General features: G+C 39.9%; 1 protein-coding gene across 1 annotated transcript in view; it reads left to right on the top strand.

Annotated features, from left to right (window-relative positions):
- Window positions 1-15,013, top strand: part of hectd2 (HECT domain containing 2) — a 34,075-nt gene extending 19,062 nt beyond the window's left edge. Inside the window, exons 17-22 of the mRNA XM_088351445.1 lie at window positions 604-678; window positions 5,995-6,082; window positions 8,047-8,153; window positions 9,307-9,422; window positions 12,071-12,214; window positions 13,781-15,013. Coding sequence (XP_088207571.1) covers window positions 604-678; window positions 5,995-6,082; window positions 8,047-8,153; window positions 9,307-9,422; window positions 12,071-12,214; window positions 13,781-13,901 — 651 coding nt within the window. The 3' untranslated portion in view covers window positions 13,902-15,013. The remainder of the gene's footprint in view (window positions 1-603; window positions 679-5,994; window positions 6,083-8,046; window positions 8,154-9,306; window positions 9,423-12,070; window positions 12,215-13,780) is intronic.
- The last annotated feature ends 5,793 nt before the right edge of the window (window positions 15,014-20,806 follow it).

The following is a 20,806-nucleotide window of genomic DNA, read 5'->3' as shown; positions in this document are numbered from 1 at the left end:
TTTTTCATTTTTACGCACTTGTCTAGGGCGGTCATGATCCTGGGGAAGAAACTACCCTTGAGCCTGTTAGTCTTTTTTAAGGGACCTGTAACACCTACAAGAGGGCAACAGGTCAAAGAGATGGTGCCAACGATGAGCAGAAGCGGAGATAGTGAACAATGACATGCTTTTTTTTGTAAAAATATAATCGGAAAATTTTCTACGGTGCACTCGTGTGCCCAGGCACACCGGGTGAAAAACCTTGCCCCAAGTGTTCAAACTAAAAAGTGAGTGGGCTGAGTGTCCTAGTTCTGGCGACTGCCTCTAGAGGGAGACAATGTCAAACTTGTCACTCAGCACACTGATTCTTGTGCAGAGTTGAATTGCTGCGCCTATTTTAACGATGTGGGTGCGTTATATTCCAAATGGGCAAAGGACAAGAACATACCCCTAGCAAAAGGTCATAGAATCAGACACGCTGGTACATCCAGAGTGGAGTGAGGTTTGTGTGCTAAAACTGTGCCAGTTGTTGTATAAGAGCTTTTGCAACAGGAGCAGCCTGTTGCCTTGACCAAACGTGTCCAAATAAATCCTGTGTATGTGTGTGTCTGTACGCGAGAACAGGAGCTGGCTCACGGCTTGCAGGAGTTGCTGAATTTCGACGGGAACGTGGAGGAAGACTTGTACCTCACTTTCCAGGTTCTCAACAGTCATGACACAGCACATGCATAAAATACATTATTTTTCGGGTTTCATTTAAATGTCCATTCCAAAGTTCAAAGATATGAGAGCTCTGGTAACAAAATGGAGTATCTCATGTCATATTTTCCTTTTTTGAATGAATCAATTTGGGAGTGTTTTTATGTTGCATCAGGGGACATTATTGTGACTTGAAAATGCACAAATATTTACAAATATAATAAATGCGTATTGTGTGTCAGAATACCAGCAAAAATTAATAGCAGATTCACAAACATCTTTGCTGCAAAAAAATACAATTTTGCCCCAATGGCAGATTTTATAAACAGACGTGTGTAATATGTGACCACTAGATGTCGCTGTATTGTGTAGTGTGATTTAAAAACAAGTGCTATAAAGCACTAGGAAGAATACTGAGTAGACTCAAAGTGACCAAACAGCATTATTTTTCTTTTTTTTGCCCAGCCTTTCACTGGGGTTTTGTTTTTTGGTGGTACCCATAGCAGCAAGATAACGGACAATTATGTCAGCACCCGCTAGGTTGAGGGTCACCAACAAGTCACCCCGGAGCCGTTTGTGACTCTTTGGCGATCCCTAATGGCTCCCTGGTGCTTTTTCAAAAATGTTTGATAGTGGAATACTGTATGATATTGTTTCTGTAGGGGGACAAGCATGACACAGAACATTCTTTACATTTTCCAATGAATATACAATAATAATAATATATGTATTATGTATGTAAATGTACTGTTTGTGCTGCCTTTCGTATAAAGCTTATATAAAGCTTTTGCTTTTTTACGCCTCTAAACATATGGTCCAATATGGCTCTTTCAACATTTTCTGCCGCCTGCCCCTGCGAATCTCATGCCATGTCGCTTCGGCTTCGCATATACTAAAATTGGAACGATGTAAAATAAATAAAAATTTCTTGTCCTACAAGTATTTAAGAGAATATTCGTTTTTATTATAATTGTCTTTTTTTTTGTTATTCAAACAATATTTTTTTAAAGTAAGGACAAGCAAATTGATGTTTTTTTTATTTTTTATAAAGCACTTCCGTGAGGACTTCAGCTTTTAACATAAAAAAAATAAACAAGTAAGCACAAAATGGATAGATGTTTGGAGCACTTTCTTTGAGGTCTATTCCAAGAAAAATGCATGTTTATATAATAGTTTATACATTTGACTTATTATTAAACTCAATATTGCTTTTTTTTTCGATAAAATTATTATTATTCTTTATCTCACTCTTTTCCTAGCAGCTGGTTGGCAGGGGTTTTCCAAGCCAAGAGCTACTTTTTGTTACTAATTAGCGCAAAGAGCACCCAGTTTAAAATGCATTTCTAAAACCACAACCTATCATGTTATTACTATGTTATTACCCAGGTTGATTATTGGAAGTAAGGTTGTTTAGACTTAGTCAACCACTAAAAAAATAATTTTACTAGAAAATCACAATGACCTAGCACTGGTGAGCTATTTTCAGAATTGGTCTGCAGGCACCTCAGCTTTCCGTCGGTGGCACCACGTTGGAGACCCCTGTTCTATAGGCTATTTCTAGTTCAGGCATGTCAAACTTAGTTCAGCTCTGTGGCTGGATCCTTCTGTTCTCAGACAGGCTGCATCAGAAGAAGAATGTCAACACCAAATGTTTAGCTTTGTATTTCATTGTTATGCTTTATCAGTCTACCTACATTCGTAACCTTCCCTACATATTATAATCACAAATGATCTTAACTAAACACAACACATTTTTTACAAACAATGGGTGGAAAATATGTTCTTGTTTGGCATTGAATGTGTTACTGGTTTATTTTAACAGTTGGAGTGAATGCAGTTTTACACCTGAACCAACTCACCAGGGTTTAAAAACTCAACATTGGCCTCTAACGGCCAGACAGAGCATTTAGTTTGCAAAATCATAACTTTTTATAGAAATGACAGAGACTCTTTTGGCATGCTTGGAAATATATGGCAGGCTGGATTACACACGGCCGCTTGGTGGTTAGCACGCAGCCCCACGGTGCAGAGGTTCAGGGTTCAAGTCCACCTACTGAGGTTTTGGGAATTTAAGTACCCTTAGCAGCAAGATGTCGGACAATGATGTCAGCTTCCTCTAGGGGAGGCTCATTATATGTAAAATGCAGGTTTCTCGACCTATGAGTATTTCTAAAAAGTCTGTAAATGCAAATTCCTTATTATTTAAATCTTTTTACTTGAATGTTTTTTTTTTGCCACTGGGTGGCACCAAATAATATAAACTATCCCTTTAAGTCAGAAAAAGAATGAAGATTTGGGTGCCACTTTATTCATTTGGATAATTTTTTTAACTTGCCCATGTCAATGTGCTGGACAGAATTCTGAATGTGTTTGACCTACTGACACATTCTTCTGGCTTGTGATATCATTGCAGCCTCTGTCAAGCCCCTTAAGTTGCAAGTGCAAGTATTTACATTTCTTATAAGCTTTGCGAAGAGTAAGATAAAGGGATCTAGGCACAGTGGAAAATAAAGCACAAGTGTTTTTTGAGCCCAGTTGGGCATTGTTAACACACACTCAATTGAGAAAATATTCAACTTTTAACCTTTTAAGGACACCGCAAACGATGCACCTCCACCTTTAACTCAGTCAGTGCCTACCCATTAATATATTTTTAGAATCATTGTCCCTATGTGCCGAAAACGAAAAAAATCTGTTTTTTTTTGTTTTTGTTTAAAAAAATCAATTGTAAAGGGTTCGGCACAGCTTATCAGTAAGTATCAAGCCTCTGAGACTTTTTTCACTATGAAAAATCCCAATTAGTTGGCAGGAGTGGCTTTGATCAAATCTTTGTCCAAACATCAAGAAAGCCCCCACTTCCTAGTGTTGCTTCCTGTATCCAGTGATTGAAGTGTGTAGGCGGCCCCAAGTGGCGAGTAAGTAGTAAAGCAGTGTGTGAGAGAATCAGATATGGATAAGTACAGACATAGCTTTTTTTCTCTCAAAAGATGACAAAGTAATAGTCGGGACATAGAAGGATGACGTTTTGTGCACGTCCGCAGGAACGTGATCGTGCGATCATGTCACCTGAGACATCGGGCGCTGAAAAGTTCTTGCAAAGTCCATGCATCATGCATGCATAAGTTTAGTGTCCTTTCAATACATTTTTATTTTGCTAGCAAAGTGCCCTAGCGTTTATGAAAAGCATTGTTTAGATATTGGAGGTATCACAAATACAAAAAATGGATGTGAACCAAAGTCAAATTTACGGTATGCTTAAAATGCATTCTTTCTCAAAAAGCCGTTTTTCTCAGAGGCTTTCTTGGAAACGAGTATTTTCAGGAAACTCAGCAGTGTTCAACTGTTGTTTACTAAACTTATGCCCTTTGCCCATATAGGTATATTTTCTGTAGGACTTCAAAACTGAGTCAAAAGGACAAATATTGGCTGGCACTGGCCTGTCCCGTTTGAGACAAACGTCTAGCTTTGAATGAGTTAGTAGAGAAAATATTTAACCTTCATCTTCTTAAGGACACCTCAAATGGCGCAACCTCCCTTTAAGGTAAATTTTTTGTTTGTGATAAAAATAGAAATAAAAATAAAAGTGAATTATCAATGTCGAGTTTCTCGGCCAAAAGTTCTTTTCAAAGCTGACTCTCACCCTCTCACAAGTGCATGTGAAGAAAGGGTGCTAGGGGAGGGTCTTGTGGAGTTCAACTAGGTCCACAAAGTGAAAATTGGACTTCCAATTTTACTCAAGAATAGTTAAAGTCACAATTTGAATAGGACATGCAACTCCCTGGTGGTAAGCCAGTGGACTGTCTATGTTAAATGGCAAATGTCAAGGACGTTTGAAGTGCTCCTTTAAGAGTGGAAAGTTGACAGATCAACTGGGTAAATTGAAGTGAGGCTTGACTGGAAGCCAGCTGCCTGGAGACACATTCCTTGTGCACACACACACACACACACACGTACATAGAAACACTCGGCCTCCCTCAGGCTTTTGCATAATGTTTGCTTCCTTTCCAGTGTGAATTACTTTCTACTACTTTCAACTCAACTTTGTTTTTTCGGTGTTGCAATTTTCAAAGTGTTAGCAAAGTGAGTGGCATATATGATTGCAGTCGTTTGGACTGAACAATGTAAGCGAGCCAATGAGGCTTTTTTTAGACTCCTCCTCTGGGAAGCGTCCAATAGATGCCGTGCCCCCGTCATCCACATTCCAGATGAGATTATGTTCCCCCTTGTGCCGATGACTCGCAGCTAATGATGGTTTGTCGAGTCATCCGCCAGTCCTCCGTTAGCAAACAGAGTTAACACCATTTTTAAAAAAGAGTCGATTGGCACCTATTTGAACTTAACATTGTCCCAATGTCTCTGGACCTCCAACACGTTTCCGCTTGTCGTCTGCCAGTCAAAGGAACAATGCGAGAAATAAATTCCTACCCGAATAGCACCAATTCTTATCTCGTTTGAAGGATATTTTATCTATTTTCTCTAGTGAAATAAGAAAAATAATAAGTAGGAACTATTTTAGTTATTTATTCTAGCACATGGCAGCTTATTTTGCTCATTCTTAAGAAATGTCTTCTACCCAGATGAGAACATTTTTTTTATAAACCAGACCAGTCATGTCAAACATACTGCCCACCTGCCAGATCCGGTTCATTGGAGGATTTAATCCGGCACGCCATAAATTTCCGAGTATGTTAAAAAAAAGACGCGAGTCACTAGGTCAGGGGTCTACAACGTGGCACCCGGGTGCCCACCGGGGCCTACTAAGAGCAGTTGAGCAACCCGCAGACCTGCTCTGAAAATACCTTACTTAGTGTTAGGTCATTGTGATTTTCTAGTAAAATTATTTTTTTAGTGGCTGACTGAGTCTATTTAACCCTACTTCCAGTAACTAACCTGGTGATAACATCTTAACAACATAGTAATAAAATGATAAGTTGTTACTTTAGAAAAGCTTGGTGCCCATTGCGCTAATTAGCAACAAAAAGTTGCTGTTGGCTTGAAAAAGGTTGGAGACCCCTGTCTGCAAGCTGCCAGGAAAATATGACTTTTTGTCATTTTAAGATTAATTATATTACTAAAAAAAAAACCAAAAAAAAACGTATAATGCCTCAAAGGGACATTGTGAATTATTTTGGGCCTCCTAGTGGTTATTTCTTCAGAAATCCATATCAAACAGGGTGCCGTTTGCGATCATTAGTTAACAAAGTTGACCTCAACTAAAAAAAAGGTTGGAGACCCCTGCTCTAGAAGTTCAGGTTTGTTAGTAAACAACATTGTATGCCAGCAAACGTAACCCCTCCACTGTTTTTTTTTTTACAGGTGTCACAGGAAGAGATGGGCGTTGTCAAATCATATAACCTGAAGCCGGGAGGAGACAAGATTCCTGTCACCAAACAAAATCGCAAGGGTATTTATTATTCTATTTATTGTCAATGCCCTCCTTTCTATGCCAGCGATATAGTATAGCATCGCCTGACGGTTTGAAAAATCAATCCAATAATGTTCCACTAGATGGCAGACATTCTGCACAATTTTCATATTGGGACTAATTTTCAATGAGCCATAAATTAAGACCATGACAGATCAGTATTTTACAATGAATACATTTGGGGTTGATCCTTTTCCTTCACGCACACACATCAGGAGGAATTCTGGACTAGAATTATTTACCTTTTGTGCAACTTTCCAGAACTATCTTTCAGAATTGCGCAACTTTTCCAGGATGACTGCTCCCGTGGCTGAGGGCGAGGGTTGAGGTAGTGTGAGGCGATAATACCGACCCCGCTGAACTTTTTTCAGTTTGTTGCTGGGCGGAAGAGTTGCATTCCTTTTCCAGCTTTGCTTTCTGGTACTACGTGAAATCTACATAAAGAATTTTTGCAGCAAACAACCAAAGAGGATAAACTTGTCAAGTCGAGTTTCTTTGCATAGCCCTTAATCACAAGGAATCTCAAAGGGCTGCACAGACACCATACTATTGCAAACTACAGACTATTGTGACACATCCCCTGATCTAAAACCTACATGAGGGCAAGGAAAAACTCAAAAACCTTAGCATGAGGAAAATTAAGAAACCTTGACAAGGGACCACACATGATGTAATCCCCCTACTAGAAGGACCAGGCTGCAATGGGTGTTGCTATTTAAGTTGTAAACACCTTTATATGAGTTGCTGCTGAGCCTTATTTTAATTCCTGCACGGTTAGTTTTTGGTTCTATTGAAAGATTTGTCAAGTTAGTTGTTTTGAAATTCTAACTTATTTACTTATTTTTATTTATTTAAAAAAATTCAGAAAGCTATTTAAGATTTATTTAAATGTATGACAAATATTCTTTGTTTGTTTTTCATAATTAAAAATTTGTTACGCACATTTTTAAACTTTTACAGCTTACAAATATCGGCTGCAAATACGAGAATTTATTCCAAAGTTGTTTTATTCCTGAGTAATTGTGTACTGCACTGCACTGTGACATGTAGATGGAAGGTGTGTTTGTGTGTCTAACGTGGTTACTTTCAGTGGTTGTTTTCTCATGAGACTTTTCACACACAACAGTAAAACAGGAAGTACTGGACTTTCCCTCTTTTCCGCCAATTGTTGCGCACATTGTCTTTTATTTTAATCCACTCAGAGCTGGCAGTGGTACAATATTTTACTTCACAGTCTGGCAGTGCTCTGCGTGTTAAGTGTGGATTTTGCTATTCCTGCCCACTTTTTACAACATGTTTCTTGTCATCCTATGATAATGTCGATGGGTGTTGTCTTGCCAGCTTGTAGAAATTCACAACATTGGATGCTTTTACTTGCGTTTGCGGGCCCGGTTGTTCACGTCTTAGTAATTCTAACTGCTAGTGAAAGTCTGGAGCATTCGTCGGGTAACAGTGCGCCGAAGGGGCGGTCTTAAGATGTTTGGTCTTGCAGTTACCTAACCAAACTGTTAAATGAGGCGCGTGGTAGATTTCATTATTTTGCACCAAAAAAGCGTTCACGATAAATAATTCTGCTGGAGGCGATTCTCACCTAGTTAACAAGATGCTAGGTTGATGAAAACAAATCACACAAATAGCAGTCTGCATTAGACTTGTTTTACATTCACATACCGGGCACACAGTTGGAACTTTCAAATACTACAAGAAGAAGCTCTGGTGTGTAAATGTTTGTAATTTCGCGATTTTGATCCATGTGATTGATGTATCTGTAGTTGATGATTGCTATCACAAGCATAGCTATAAAAACAAATTCACAGTAAAGGGTCCCAACGTTATACCCGGTTTTAGTCGATTCCTCAAAATAGTTGGAGTGCAAGAATGTGCCAGAGTTAATTCGGAAAGATATGTTTCCTTCGGCATCATCATTGTGTTTTCCTCGCCAGACTACGTGCAACTCTACGTGGACTTCTTGCTGAACAAAAGCATCGCCAAGCAGTTTGCTGCTTTCTATCGGGGCTTCCATAGCGTCTGTGATTCAGACGCCTTGATGGTGAGTGCTATCCTTGGCGTCGTCACTTCTTTGCTTGCTATATTTCTTAACAGGAAGTTGACACATTGTCTACCTGCCGACTTCCTGTTTTGTAGTCAGCTTGGGTTGCACGCCTTGCTTCATTTATTACTGGCTTGACGTCGATTTCCAATTGTTGACGATCTGTAATCAGTGATGCAATACTTCTATGAGGTCACACATCCTCACGAAATAATTGGAAAAAGAAAATGTGTAACACAGGGGTTTCAAACTCAATTTAATTGAGGACCGCCGGAGCTAAGGGTCATGGTAAGGTTATGCCGCATCGGGTTTTCCACAAGAAAAGCTCTGATTAAAAATAGTCCAATGTTTTAAATTGCTTTTTGTTCTGTGTTTCAACAGAAAATAAGATCTAAAAAATTAGAATTAATAAGTAAATCAATCAATCAATAATAGACTATTAAAATAATTACATATAATAAGACAACAGGAGCCAAAATTTCCTTCCCTGAACCCTGCTGCCCCTTGTTCCCTATTTTATTCGCATGAAATATTTACGATTGTAAGAAAAGAATGGGGAGTTTAATTAATGGAATCAGTTAATCTGTTGAAACTTATAGTATGTGATGGGTAGATTTGTATATGTGCCACGAACCAAACCAGGAAATAGCTAGCAAGGCAGACACACATGAAGCTCGAACTTTATTTCCCCTCATTTCCCTCTTTTGCGCCCTCTTCCTCTCCTTCTATTTCGTGTTTTCAACGGGAGCTCTCCGCCAAGTATTCCCAAATAAGTACCACGTTTAAAACAAACTCTAGATGGAAATCGGGATTTGCAAGTTAATTATATATATATATATATATATATATATATATATATATATATATATATATATATATATATGCATTTTTTTTTTTACCTGCACACACTGTAGTTGTGGCCACATTTGAGCTCTGCCTTAATTTGAATAGAGGTATCAAAATTGAGGTTGGACAGGCCGCATTAACATATTAAGCATTAATATAAGGTGGGCCTCAAATTTTGACAAAAAATAGTTTGAGCCCCATGGCCTGCGAGTTTAAGACCCCTGGTGTAAAACAAAGACCTTTTGAATGCTAACCTAATGCACACACGTTGTGTCCTTCCCACTTGATGGTCTATCTCTTCCCCTAGCTCCTGCGTCCAGAGGAAGTGGAGATGTTGGTTTGCGGGAGTCCTCAGTTGGACATGAGCGCTCTTCAGAAAGCCGCCCACTATGAAGGCTATTGCAAGACGGACGCCACTATCAGGTGATAAGACAAAGGCGCGGCGCAACACTAACTCGGTTTTACAAGCAGACAAAGATAACGGCATCAAATAACTTTTTTGTAGATAACACGTCTGGGTCAATCATTTGGTCAAAAACCATTGCCCATTTACCCATTTTGGGGTTCAACCTAACAAAGTTAGTTGACTCAACCTCTGGGATTCTGAATTGGAAGTGTTACACTGGGGGGTCAGCAACAAGCTGCTCTTATGCTGCATGTAGCGCTTTGTATACTCTAGTGCTTTTTCAAAAATGTTAGATGAAGTAGAAATAAATGGTTTCCTTAGGAGGAGCAACATGACACAAACATTGTGAACATTTTTCAATAAATATACCGTAAAATTGGGTTTATAAGCCGCCACTTTTTTCCCAAGCTTTCAACACTGCGGCTTTTGCAATGATGCGGCCAATTTATGCATTTTTCTCTAATGGACGCCAGGAGCGCCTGAGCAGGAAAGGTAAGAGTGAGACACGTGGAATTATATGTGTCGAAGAAGACGCAAGTTTAATGTAACTTTGCACTTTGTGCATAAATAAAACTAGCATGAACAGGCCCTCATCATGGAAAAGGTGTCAATCGAAAGGGGAGCGCTAACTACCATCTTAGGAATAATTTTACAAGTTTGTTTATTCGTTAATGGAAATAATGTGGCAAAACGAATGGATTACGAGAAGCAACGTCCAATAAATCAGAAATGTTTAAGGCGGATTCGTATTCATCTGTCAGCGTAAAAATGGAGTAAAATGTATTTTTGTACTCTCTGAAACGAACTTTTATGTTTATTTTCATGCCAGAACACGCCGAGTAATGTTGCACCACGGTAAGGAAGCTCAATAAAGCAAGCTAACTCACCTTTCCTCAGGCTGATTTCAAGTCCAAACATTTTTTTGCTTATGTCAGCAAGAGTGTTTACTTGTCACAACACGGGATGCAACCAAATATTTGACACACATGCTTAACATAAAGAAGAATTAAACTTGGGCAGGTGGGCATTTTGTCTACAAAGTGAAAACAAGCTGGTGCATGTTAATTGTGCTTAGTGACGTGCAGTGATGTTGATGTCTGGTGAGGCACAATTACATTTACAAATAAATAATCGAAATCCTATTCATCATTTGATTCACAGAGCAAGAAAGCGCTATGTAAACCATAGCATAGAAATTAATGTCTTATTGTCTTACCTTAACTTATGAATGAAGTCTATACACTGCTCTGTAGAAATAAAAGCTTCAACGAATAGATAATACTCCATTAAAAAAAGCTCATGCAATGAGGAAAAAAAAGTACAATTATCCCTCAGTTATCGGACTTAATGGAGCCCAGAACTCCCCCGCGAAATGTGAAAATCCGCCTAGTAGCGTCACAACTTCATAAAAGCCTTCAAGGGGCAAACTTACCTCGAGATGACATCCTAACGGACTATGTATACGACTCAAACGAAATAACAAGTATAGTTTTACACATAAAAACACAGAATTGTAGTTGAATGAATGGTCTTCATTCTCGTTATAAAAAAGTACAACAAAAAGAATGCGATTTAGAAAGCGACTGGCTAGCTACACACCAGCATCTGTTTTATTTTTCACGCTGAGTCAGGTCTCCGCGATTATTAAAATACAAGTCACAAATGAATCGGTTACCCACGAGCATCTGGTCATCCGATCAATGGGTAAGGGGTCTAGCGTTGGTGAGATACAGGCTCGGCAGGGGTGGTAAGAGTGTTGTAAGCCTAGCTGTAGCAGTAGGCCGGACGTGCAGCCTCAATATTGCCTATTGAATATCCTGACGTTGCCACAGTTGCTTCCTGGACCCGATAACAATCCACAGAGAACCCTCTGGTCTTAACCATTTCTTCGCGCTCTTCTGACATTCTTCAGATTCCGATTTAATTGATTTTCAATGTAACAAGCCACTAAAGCTTCTAGCTTTCGCCATGCTTCCCTGTTTGTTTTGGTGAACATATTGACTTTGCGCCTAACCTTCTGTTTGACTGACTACATACACCAGCATATTATAGTCTCCCACACAGTCACGCCCATCCAACACACAAAGCTTTCACTAACCTACCCCTGTGATAGTATTTGCTGTGTGCTGTCTGCAGAATACAATGCATGATACGTTCAACAATGACAGTAAAGACATTTTAATTTCAAATTGAAGCAGTCAATTAGCGAAAATGAAAAGTGCGAAGTAATGAAGGTTATCGGTACTTGATGGCTATACTTGCTGCTAGCTTGCTAAAACCATCACTAATTCAATTGTTTGGGGCTAATGTGTGCGCACAATCTGAATCCTTGGTATCACCCTCAGCCAATAGACAAAGGGAATTGCTTGCCTTACTCTGCATTTGCTGACACTCAACACAATAACATGTTGCATACTCATTATATTAATAATATTAGTAAACTACTGTGAAAAATCAGCAAATTTGAAATGGAAAATACAAAATTCGCAAAGTTAAATGAGAGGAACTTTAAAATTGAAGGAATAAAACCACTTGATACATTTTTTTATTTTGACTGCATGTCACTAGTTATGCCCGATCATTATTGTTATCCAACATGGTATGTTTACGCACCAACCGAAAGTTGATTTTTGTGCTTTTGTGTGTGTTTTTGCAACTTTCATAGGAGTTTCTGGGAGGTGGTGCTGTCCTACCCTGTGGAACTTCAAAAGAAGCTTCTACACTTCGCCACAGGGAGCGACCGCATCCCTGTTGGGGGAATGGCCGACCTTAACTTCAAAATCTCCAAGATTGACGCACCCACCGACTGGTAGGTACACGCTGCCCGTCTTGACTTGCATAGCCTCCGGTCATAAACACCAATTTTATTTGCCACTTAAAACGTTGTTTAAACACAGCATTGTCTTTCATACTGTTTGTAGAATATGAATCAAGAATTCAATACACACACGATGTGCTCCATTTTTGGAGTGTGAACAGTTTAATTTTTTGTCATTAGTTGAACAAGATTAGGCATCAGAACAAGTCGGAAGTCATAGTACAAACATAAATAATCATCTTGATTGGCAGTTAGCATGGAGAGAAAAACGCCCAGAACAAACAAATGTCCCAATGAAAAAGATTCTCAACATCTGGACGTCAAGAATCAAAAGTTTCTTTAAAAACGCTTTTTAAAATAATCCATCAACATAATGAGAGAAGCACAAGTGAAAAGTGTCTAACAATGACTTGAAGTTATAAATATGTCCAATGGATGTCGCCAAACCCATGCACCACTCACAAAGCAACCACTATAGCGGTAGTTGCTGACTACCACTAATGAAGAGGACATTGAGGAAGCCCATCCCAGTGTTATTTTATATTTATTTTGCAAAAAAAAATACAAAATTAAAAACAATAGATCCTTAGTGTCTTTGCAGAAGTTTAGAGAAGCTTGAGCTCCTTATTTTAATCTAAATGAGAATAAAATCGAACATCGAACTTCCCTAATTCAGGTAGAATTTTCACAAAAGAAATAAAATAAAAAGCAAATATACCTTTAAATCAATTCTTTAAAATCGTGTTTGTATGCTATTTTTCTCACTTTACAGTCTGCATGAGTTTCCCTGTAATAAATAAACATTAGTGGAAATAAATTCAATTGTTTTTTACTTTTTTTACAAAAGCAAGGTAGACAAACATTTCAAGAGATTAAACCATATTGAAGGGGAAAATATAAAAAAAACACTCAATAATCAAAACAATATAATCAAATCCCAGAATCGGGATTTCATTGTAAACCTCCAAAAAGACCTCCCGCATTCCAGCTTTTTATGCCATTACTTTACTAGTATGGCCCCGTGAGAATGTTGTTTTTCTACCATGTGGCCCCCAGGCTAAAATAAGTTTGACACAAGTGATTCAAGCTTGTAATGGCTGCCCTAGAAAATGGATGAAAAGAGTCGATTTATCGCATAATTCATATTCCCCAATTGCAATCATAATCAAAATACTTAGGTCAGACTTCCGCTTTAAATACTCAAGATTTATTTAGTGTTTTGTTTAGGAGTAAACAACGTTGGGGCGGTTTAGAAGCAGCTGGCTGTCGTCAAGCAAGTCTGATGTACGTGAATGTCCACTATCTTTAAAAATCAAAACGGCGAGTGATATGCGGACAAACTTGTAAGGTAATGCTCGAGCTGACTGTGAGAGCGCTTGATTTAACTTCCAGGTTGGCTCCTTTATGGGAAGTCAAGTCAATTTAGGAAGGGAGTTGCAAGACCGGTCGGTAAAGTAACCCAAGCGAAAGCAATGCACATCGGCGCCACCCACTGCATTGAGCTCCTTTTTTCGGTCGACATTGGCAGCAACCATGTTTCGTTTCATGTGTCTGCAGGCTTCCCGTGTCGCACACGTGTTTCAATCAGATCTGCTTGCCGCCATATCGCAGTAGAAAGGAGCTGAAGCACAAGCTGACCATTGCCATTTCCAACGCGGAGGGCTTTGGCCTGGAGTGACGCCCTAGCCCACAACGGCAGTGTGCCTCTTCGCACTCCACGTTTTGCTACTTTTATTTAAAGGGACCACTGGATATTGCGCTTTTATTTAACCAAATGGCACCTGAACAAGTTAGCGCGGCTAGCATGTTGCAGCACCGCCGTTTTCCTTAAGAGGAGACGTCAGGTTTGAAGATTTAAGTAGAGCTTAGCTATGACCTAAAAAAGTTAGCAGCTATTCTATAAAATGTCAGCAGGCTATTGTTTTGACCATTGTTTGACATAGTGGCGTGTTTTTAGACGCCGCAGCAGCAGAAGCCTTTGATTGTTATCCGCTTGATTGACGAATGCAATGCAGAAACATTTGACATTTAAGCATTAACTTTGCAGACGACATTGCAGGAAATGTCGTGAAGTGAGTTAAGCAAAGACGACAACATCAAGCAGACTCTGCTTGACCGCACTAACATTAGCATAAGCTTAGCGCTGAATCAGTGAGCAGCAGCGAACCGACGGGGATCAGCAAGGTTGTCGCTAAGTTTGTGGCTGCCGTACTGATTTCCATGGGAACGCTCCCAAAGTGGTCCTCTTGGCCAAGTGACAAGGGGGTTCATGTGAGTCAGACCCTTCCGAGCCCCCTCATTCTCCAGCGTTCCCAAACAACAAGCTGCTTGCCTTCAAAACTTCTTTGTCTCTGGAAGCGCTAGAACGGAATCCCGCAAATTGGTCCAAGTTGACGACTCAAAGTTGGTGACCAGTAGCCGCTGGCTGCAAGATGACAACTTGTGCCTTGCGCCTGGAGGCCAATGACCAGAACCCGAAGACGAAAAGCTGATTTGAAGAACTCGGCGACCAGATAACATAATATAAAATTACTGACTAGAACATGACGACGACGATAAGCAGAAAAGAACAAATGGAACTCAATTGTTCCAATGGGTAAACGATAAGCTGAAGACCAGAAAGTGACACTGACTTCAAAGCAAGTGGCAGTGACCCAGACTAGCGTCTAGTAGCCAGTGACTTAAACGCATCTGTGTGTGTTTGCCGCGATTTAGGTGTTCTTCCTGCGTTGCGTCGCGACCATCATCCGTGTTGTGAAATTTTCGCATTAAACGCCTGTTGGAAGCTTCTTCACGACTCGTCTTAATTTTCTTGCCGTGCACAACGAGAAACTGTAAAAGACAGATGACTAAACACTAGCCTAGACAGGGCAAAGTAAGCAAAGCTTACATCGAAGATGCAAAGTATCACAATTAAAAGGACTGGGATTTGAAGCCTTTCCACCAGGAACCATAGTATAATAATATCTATCCATCTATTTATCTACCCTGGTCATATCCCTCGAGAGGGGTGACCGACAGCAAGACAAACACATACACATAAACAAAGAAAATAAAAAGGGAAAAAGTAGCAAAAAACACACCCAAAATTTTTGGGACCATGGCCAACCCAAATGCCCAAACACCCAAACAAGTTGAGCACCTCGCCACCCAAGTTGGTCATTCTTTTGTCCCTCCAGATGAAACGGGACACAAGAAAGCGGCCATGTCACACGGGTCAGGGTGCCATAACACACGCTTCTGTTCAACAGCAGGGCCCGGCAGCTTTTACTGGTTTACCCTTGCCGCATCATACACGTGCCCTCCCTATCCCTTAGAACACATCTAAACATTCCACTATCCTTTTACAACACCCCTCCACTCATTCCTATCACCAACAAGAGATAATAATATGATTATACATTTTAAGACAATGGTGATGCATGTTATTTTGGACATTCTACCAGGAAGTAGAATGCCTTCTTCACAAAAACCACGCCTCTCCTAGGCAGAGCAATCGGTCCTGTTCCACACTGGACTTCTGGTGCGTTTTAAAACCAGACACACAGTTGGAACTTTAAAATATTTACATAAAAAGTACCTTTTTACAATTATTTACCGATCTAAAATTTGTCAAACATCGTCTGCAACGAGATAAGACATGCCACTCCAGGGTAAATGTGTGATAAAGACTTAAGAGAAAAATAATATGAGCAAGTATATTTACAACATAGTGTGGGAATATTTGTCAGGAACCAACAGGCGGAAGTAATGTGTTAGGAGTTGACCAGGGACATTAAGGGTAACGCCCATCCCCAGAGAGTATGTTGTGAGATGCCATTTAGCTTCGATTGTATGATTATTAAGCTGCATCAAAAGATACTCTCCTCTCATGAGTCTTAATCATATAGACAATGTATATAACATTGTTACTCATAGTGCTTATAGACTACTCCAAGTCAAAGTACAAGTGCAATGAAAAAATAGTGCATCCTTACAGTAGTGCAAGGAACAGTATTGCAATAACATTAATAGCAACAAAAAATTCCAAATCAGTCGCAAGAAATGCATTTTCGCAGTTTTACGCCCTTGCTTTGGGTGGTACTGACCCTGGGGCTCTAAAACAGTTTGTCCTTGTTTTAAGCGACCTATAGCACCTGTTGGAAGGCAACATGTTAAAAATTGCTGGGTGAGAAGAGCCTTTTATAATGTAGACTGCTCTATTTCGGTCGTTCGTTGGGGTTGTCCATCGATTCGATGATGACCATCTTCTTTTATTTGTGAGTCTGCTGATGTTTGAACAGTCCGATCCTGGATTGTGGTCGGAGACTCAGGTAAAAGAGGATACCTGCGCAATGACGGTTTTTAAAGTGGCGTAAGGGGTGCGCTTTCCCCAACGCCACTATCTTGATTGTAAAGAAGATGGTTCCAGTGGCAAGGGAGACCCTAGACGACCGGCATCTTTCTACAACTGCAGGCGGCTAACGGGATCCAGGTCTGTAGGAAACCGCCTCAAAGCGTGCCACCACCAGCTTTTGGGATCACTCTTAGTCTGGACTCTACCCTTCGACCTGTTCGGCTTGGGTAACCCTACCAGGAGTACGAGAGTCCCGCCGACATAGCTCTAAGGGTCATGGAGACGCGCAAAGTGCCCCACCACGATAAGGTGGTGATCCGTCGGGACACTCTATTTCGGTACCACAAGACAGATGAATAGAGCAAAACACCAAGATGACTCTGCGTTTAACGAGCAATTTGCATTTTAGAATGACCAAATAGTGTATTCAGGCCTATAGGTCTTACCAGGAAAAGTAACCATGAACATCTAAACGCCGAGAGTACACGATCTTTACAGTGGAGTAGAAATAGCCGCCATGTGCTGTGAGGCAGAAATAGAACCATATTTCAAGGTATGGCTCGCTAATCCTGCTACAACCCGATAAAACAAGTTGACAGTGTCGATTACGATTTATGATTTCCCTTGCAATGGCAGTTCTGGAGTTCGGTATGATCAAGTTGTGCCATGCCAATTTTGAACAAATTCACTTGTGATGAGGAAAATTAGACCAATGAAAAATTCATCTTCTATCTTACACTCCAGATTTGTACAAAAACTCTCTCTCACCAATTGGCCCCGCTTGTGTGGCGCCAGCTGCGGCTCATTAGCAGATTGGCTTTCCGTCTTTTCAAGCTCAGTGCGCTCTCGCTTACTTTGTCAGTCCGTCAACGAACCTCTGCCCCGCAAGAGGTGGGTTTTGGCTCGGTCCTGTTTTCCTGTTGGTATTTTCCAGTCCGGTATTGTTCCCGTTTATTTTTGTCCTGTTCAATATCAGTTTTCAATTTTGTTTCCGTCTATTTTTGTCCTGTTTATTATTCTCTCCAGTTTTCGTTCCCGTCTTGTTTGTCCTGTTTATTTTCGATATCCTGTTTTATTATGTATCTATCCTGTCTGTCTGTCCTGTCCTGTCTGGTATTGACCCCATCTGTCCGATATCAATTTGGGCAATTGGAATTGATCTCGTCGGTCTCTGGCTTCCTGCCTTTCCATGCCAGACCGCTGTCCAACGTGCATGACTCGCCATTTCCCATAAAATAAAAAGCTCGTGTGAGAACGTCATGCATTTGGGTCCTGATCCTGTTCTGGTTCCATACAAAATAGAAACTAAAATCAATTAGGCACTATGCTCAGTCAGTAGATACCGTATTAGATAAAGAAACCTCTGTCCATTTTTTAAGGACAGGCCAATAAATAATAAATTGAAATAAACATTTTTTTATCCCTGTAAACCAAGAAGAGACACATTAGCAGCAGTAGAACAGTAAATAAAACAAATATATCCATTTTGTTACATATTTAACTGCAAATTCTCAACAGTTGAAAATCAAACAATTTAACAACTTCCGTTTGTTTTGGGGACTGATACGTTTGTCAGGAACAGTCCTGGCATAACGTTCAAGCTATCTTTTGTAGCAAAATACACGCGTATTCAATTTACAATGCATGTCATACAAACCATAATAGGTTTGGGCGTTACTTGAATCTTCCTGAGGCGGGTCAGACTTTGTTTTGTTCAACTGTCTGACGTGCTCTTCAAATGTTCATGCATCACAGAGGTACTGCTATGATACGCAAGGTCTGTTTTGTAAAAAAGTAGTCTTTATTTGCCGTATACAAGCTAATATGCTCCAAAATATTAAAAGTTTCATGTTGACGCCGCCATTTCTGCATGTTTACGACTATTTCTTTTTTCGATTTTAATCGACTAGTCGTTGCAGCCCTACTTGTGATTGTTTTGATTTGTGTTTGGTTGGCAGGTAGGCACTTCAAGCACTTGACCGGGCTGGGTATCAAGCTCGAGTATGGAGTTAAAGTAGGTCACGGCCGTGGTAGTCATTGAGTAACTAACTGGAACCTTGTTTTATCGTGTTCGCCATCCTACATGTGCCCCGACACGCACACGTGCTAACATGCCAACAGCAAGTGCTTCCCGATAACCTCGAACGGACTTTTTTGGCCTCTCGCAGTCATCGATCTGTTTTCTGTCGGGATGAGGCCCCCCGAGGGGGGCGGGGCTAGACTTGCATGCTTATTGGTGGGCTGTATTGACTTTCTTTTATTTAGCCTACATTAGGAAATCCCCAAACCAAACACACATGCACAGCGGCCCTTATTCTTTGCAAAGTCCTCCTTTTGTTTGGAAACAAACTTACCCTAGTCGAAAGCAGTTTTTGTCTCATCAGCCCCTCCCCTCCCTGAACCCGAGTGTAGCTTTAACCTCATAGTCTACTCTTTATTTTGTCCGTGCGGAAATTATGTCATAAACCGTAACTTCGCACTGTGAAAATTAAAATAAATAAAACAATTAGCAAACATATTTGCTTCTTTGAGTACACATATCAAACATTGTCAGACATATAAATTGTGACATCGTTGATAAGTTTAAATTTAAATGAACACTCAAAGTAAGGACAGAAGACATTGAGACAAGGATTTTGAACTTGCAAGGAGAACAGGGGAGCCTAAACCTCTGATAAGAAATTCCAATGTGTTACAAAATGCCACCCACCCCTCTTAAATCCTTTGTTTTTAGTTAATCTCCAAGGTGACATAAAGCATATCACCCTAAAGTAGGGGTCTACAACGTGGTGACTGCGGGCACCAAGGTGAACCCTACGATCAGCCGAGGTGCCCGCGGACCTATACTGAAAGTAGCTCACCAGTGTAGGGCCATTGTGATTTTTTTTTTAGTAAAACTATTTTTTCGTATTGGTTGACTGAGTCTATTTAACGCTATTTTTAATAATTACTATGGTAATAATATAGTAACAACATAGTAATAACATGATATTTATTTATGTTGGAAATTCAAATACTTAAATTCCAATTCAAGGGTTTTGTGGACAAAAACATCTAGTCAAGTATTGATTATTATGTTAACGCAAATAAGGGAGTAGAATGAGAATTTATTTGTCTATTAGACAAGTTTATTCATCTTTTTATTGATTTTTAATACTACAAACTAATTCCCAATTTCTGGGTTTTATAAAGGGAATGAGAAATATATGGTTTTTTTTTTTTTGCTATCTTTCTACCTTTTTCAGCTATTTAGCAAGCAAACATTTTGGCACGTTTTCTAGCTAACATTTTTCCTTCTTTTGCTAGTTACCAAACAAAATGTTGGCCTCCCTATTAGCTATCAATCTAGCTTTCTACTTGGCTATTTAGATGGTGTTTTACTATTTTAGCTATCTATCTATCCACCTCCCTCTTAGTATTTTTACCTGTTTACCTTTTTAGCTAGCTATCAAGCTTCCCTTTTAGCTACTTAGCAAGCTATCTAACTAAGTTGTCAATTTAGAAATGTGTATCAAATTGGGTGCCCTTTGCACTAATTAGTAACAAGTAGTAGTCCTCAGCTTGAAACAGATTGGAGAACCCTGCCCTAAAGGGTGTGTGTATCATAGAACGGCAACATGATTGGCCGATAGTGACAATGTGTAAACAGTCCATAGTAGTCAAACCAACAAAAACAATTTTACACCATTCATTTTAACTTTGAGCAGCGGTTTGACGGCGGCAGTCACTCATTCAACATTCTCATTCGCAATCATATCCATCTTCAACTCAATTGTCTTTCTCACTATCTTCCCTGTTATCGTTCACCTTATCGCTAACTTTATTGGGACCCATTATCATCGGCAAAAGAGGGCAATAAAACACACTAATCCACCATTAGTTTTCAATACATCTTGTCGGACTGACAATTTTTCTCAAAATTTTGCTACCCGACTGGCCAAGAGTAACCAAGATGACCGCACATTTCAGTCAGCCACACGTTTGGCTGCGTTCAAGTTCAAATGTTTGATTCCGAATACTGCGGAAAATAGCGCCGAATGACTGAACAAGAAGAGATCGAGCAAGGCATCGTCATCTACTGTTAAATAGTGTAAGTAAACCCTTTTTTGAGCATTGTTTTGCCCAGGCAAAGGCCCGCAATTCATGTTTGGATTCTGACTCACAAGTTTGGAAATACAGACGCTCCCCTACTTATGACAATTTTTCTTACGAAAAACGGTAGATACGAAAAAAAAAATTGGGATGTC

The sequence above is a fragment of the Urocampus carinirostris genome, chromosome 13 (assembly GCF_059441175.1).
Source record: "Urocampus carinirostris isolate Australia breed hairy pipefish chromosome 13, RoL_Ucar_1.0, whole genome shotgun sequence".
Taxonomy (NCBI): domain Eukaryota; kingdom Metazoa; phylum Chordata; class Actinopteri; order Syngnathiformes; family Syngnathidae; genus Urocampus; species Urocampus carinirostris.
The sequence above is the reverse complement of the archived record's forward strand: the minus strand, read 5'-3'. Positions and strand labels throughout refer to the sequence as shown.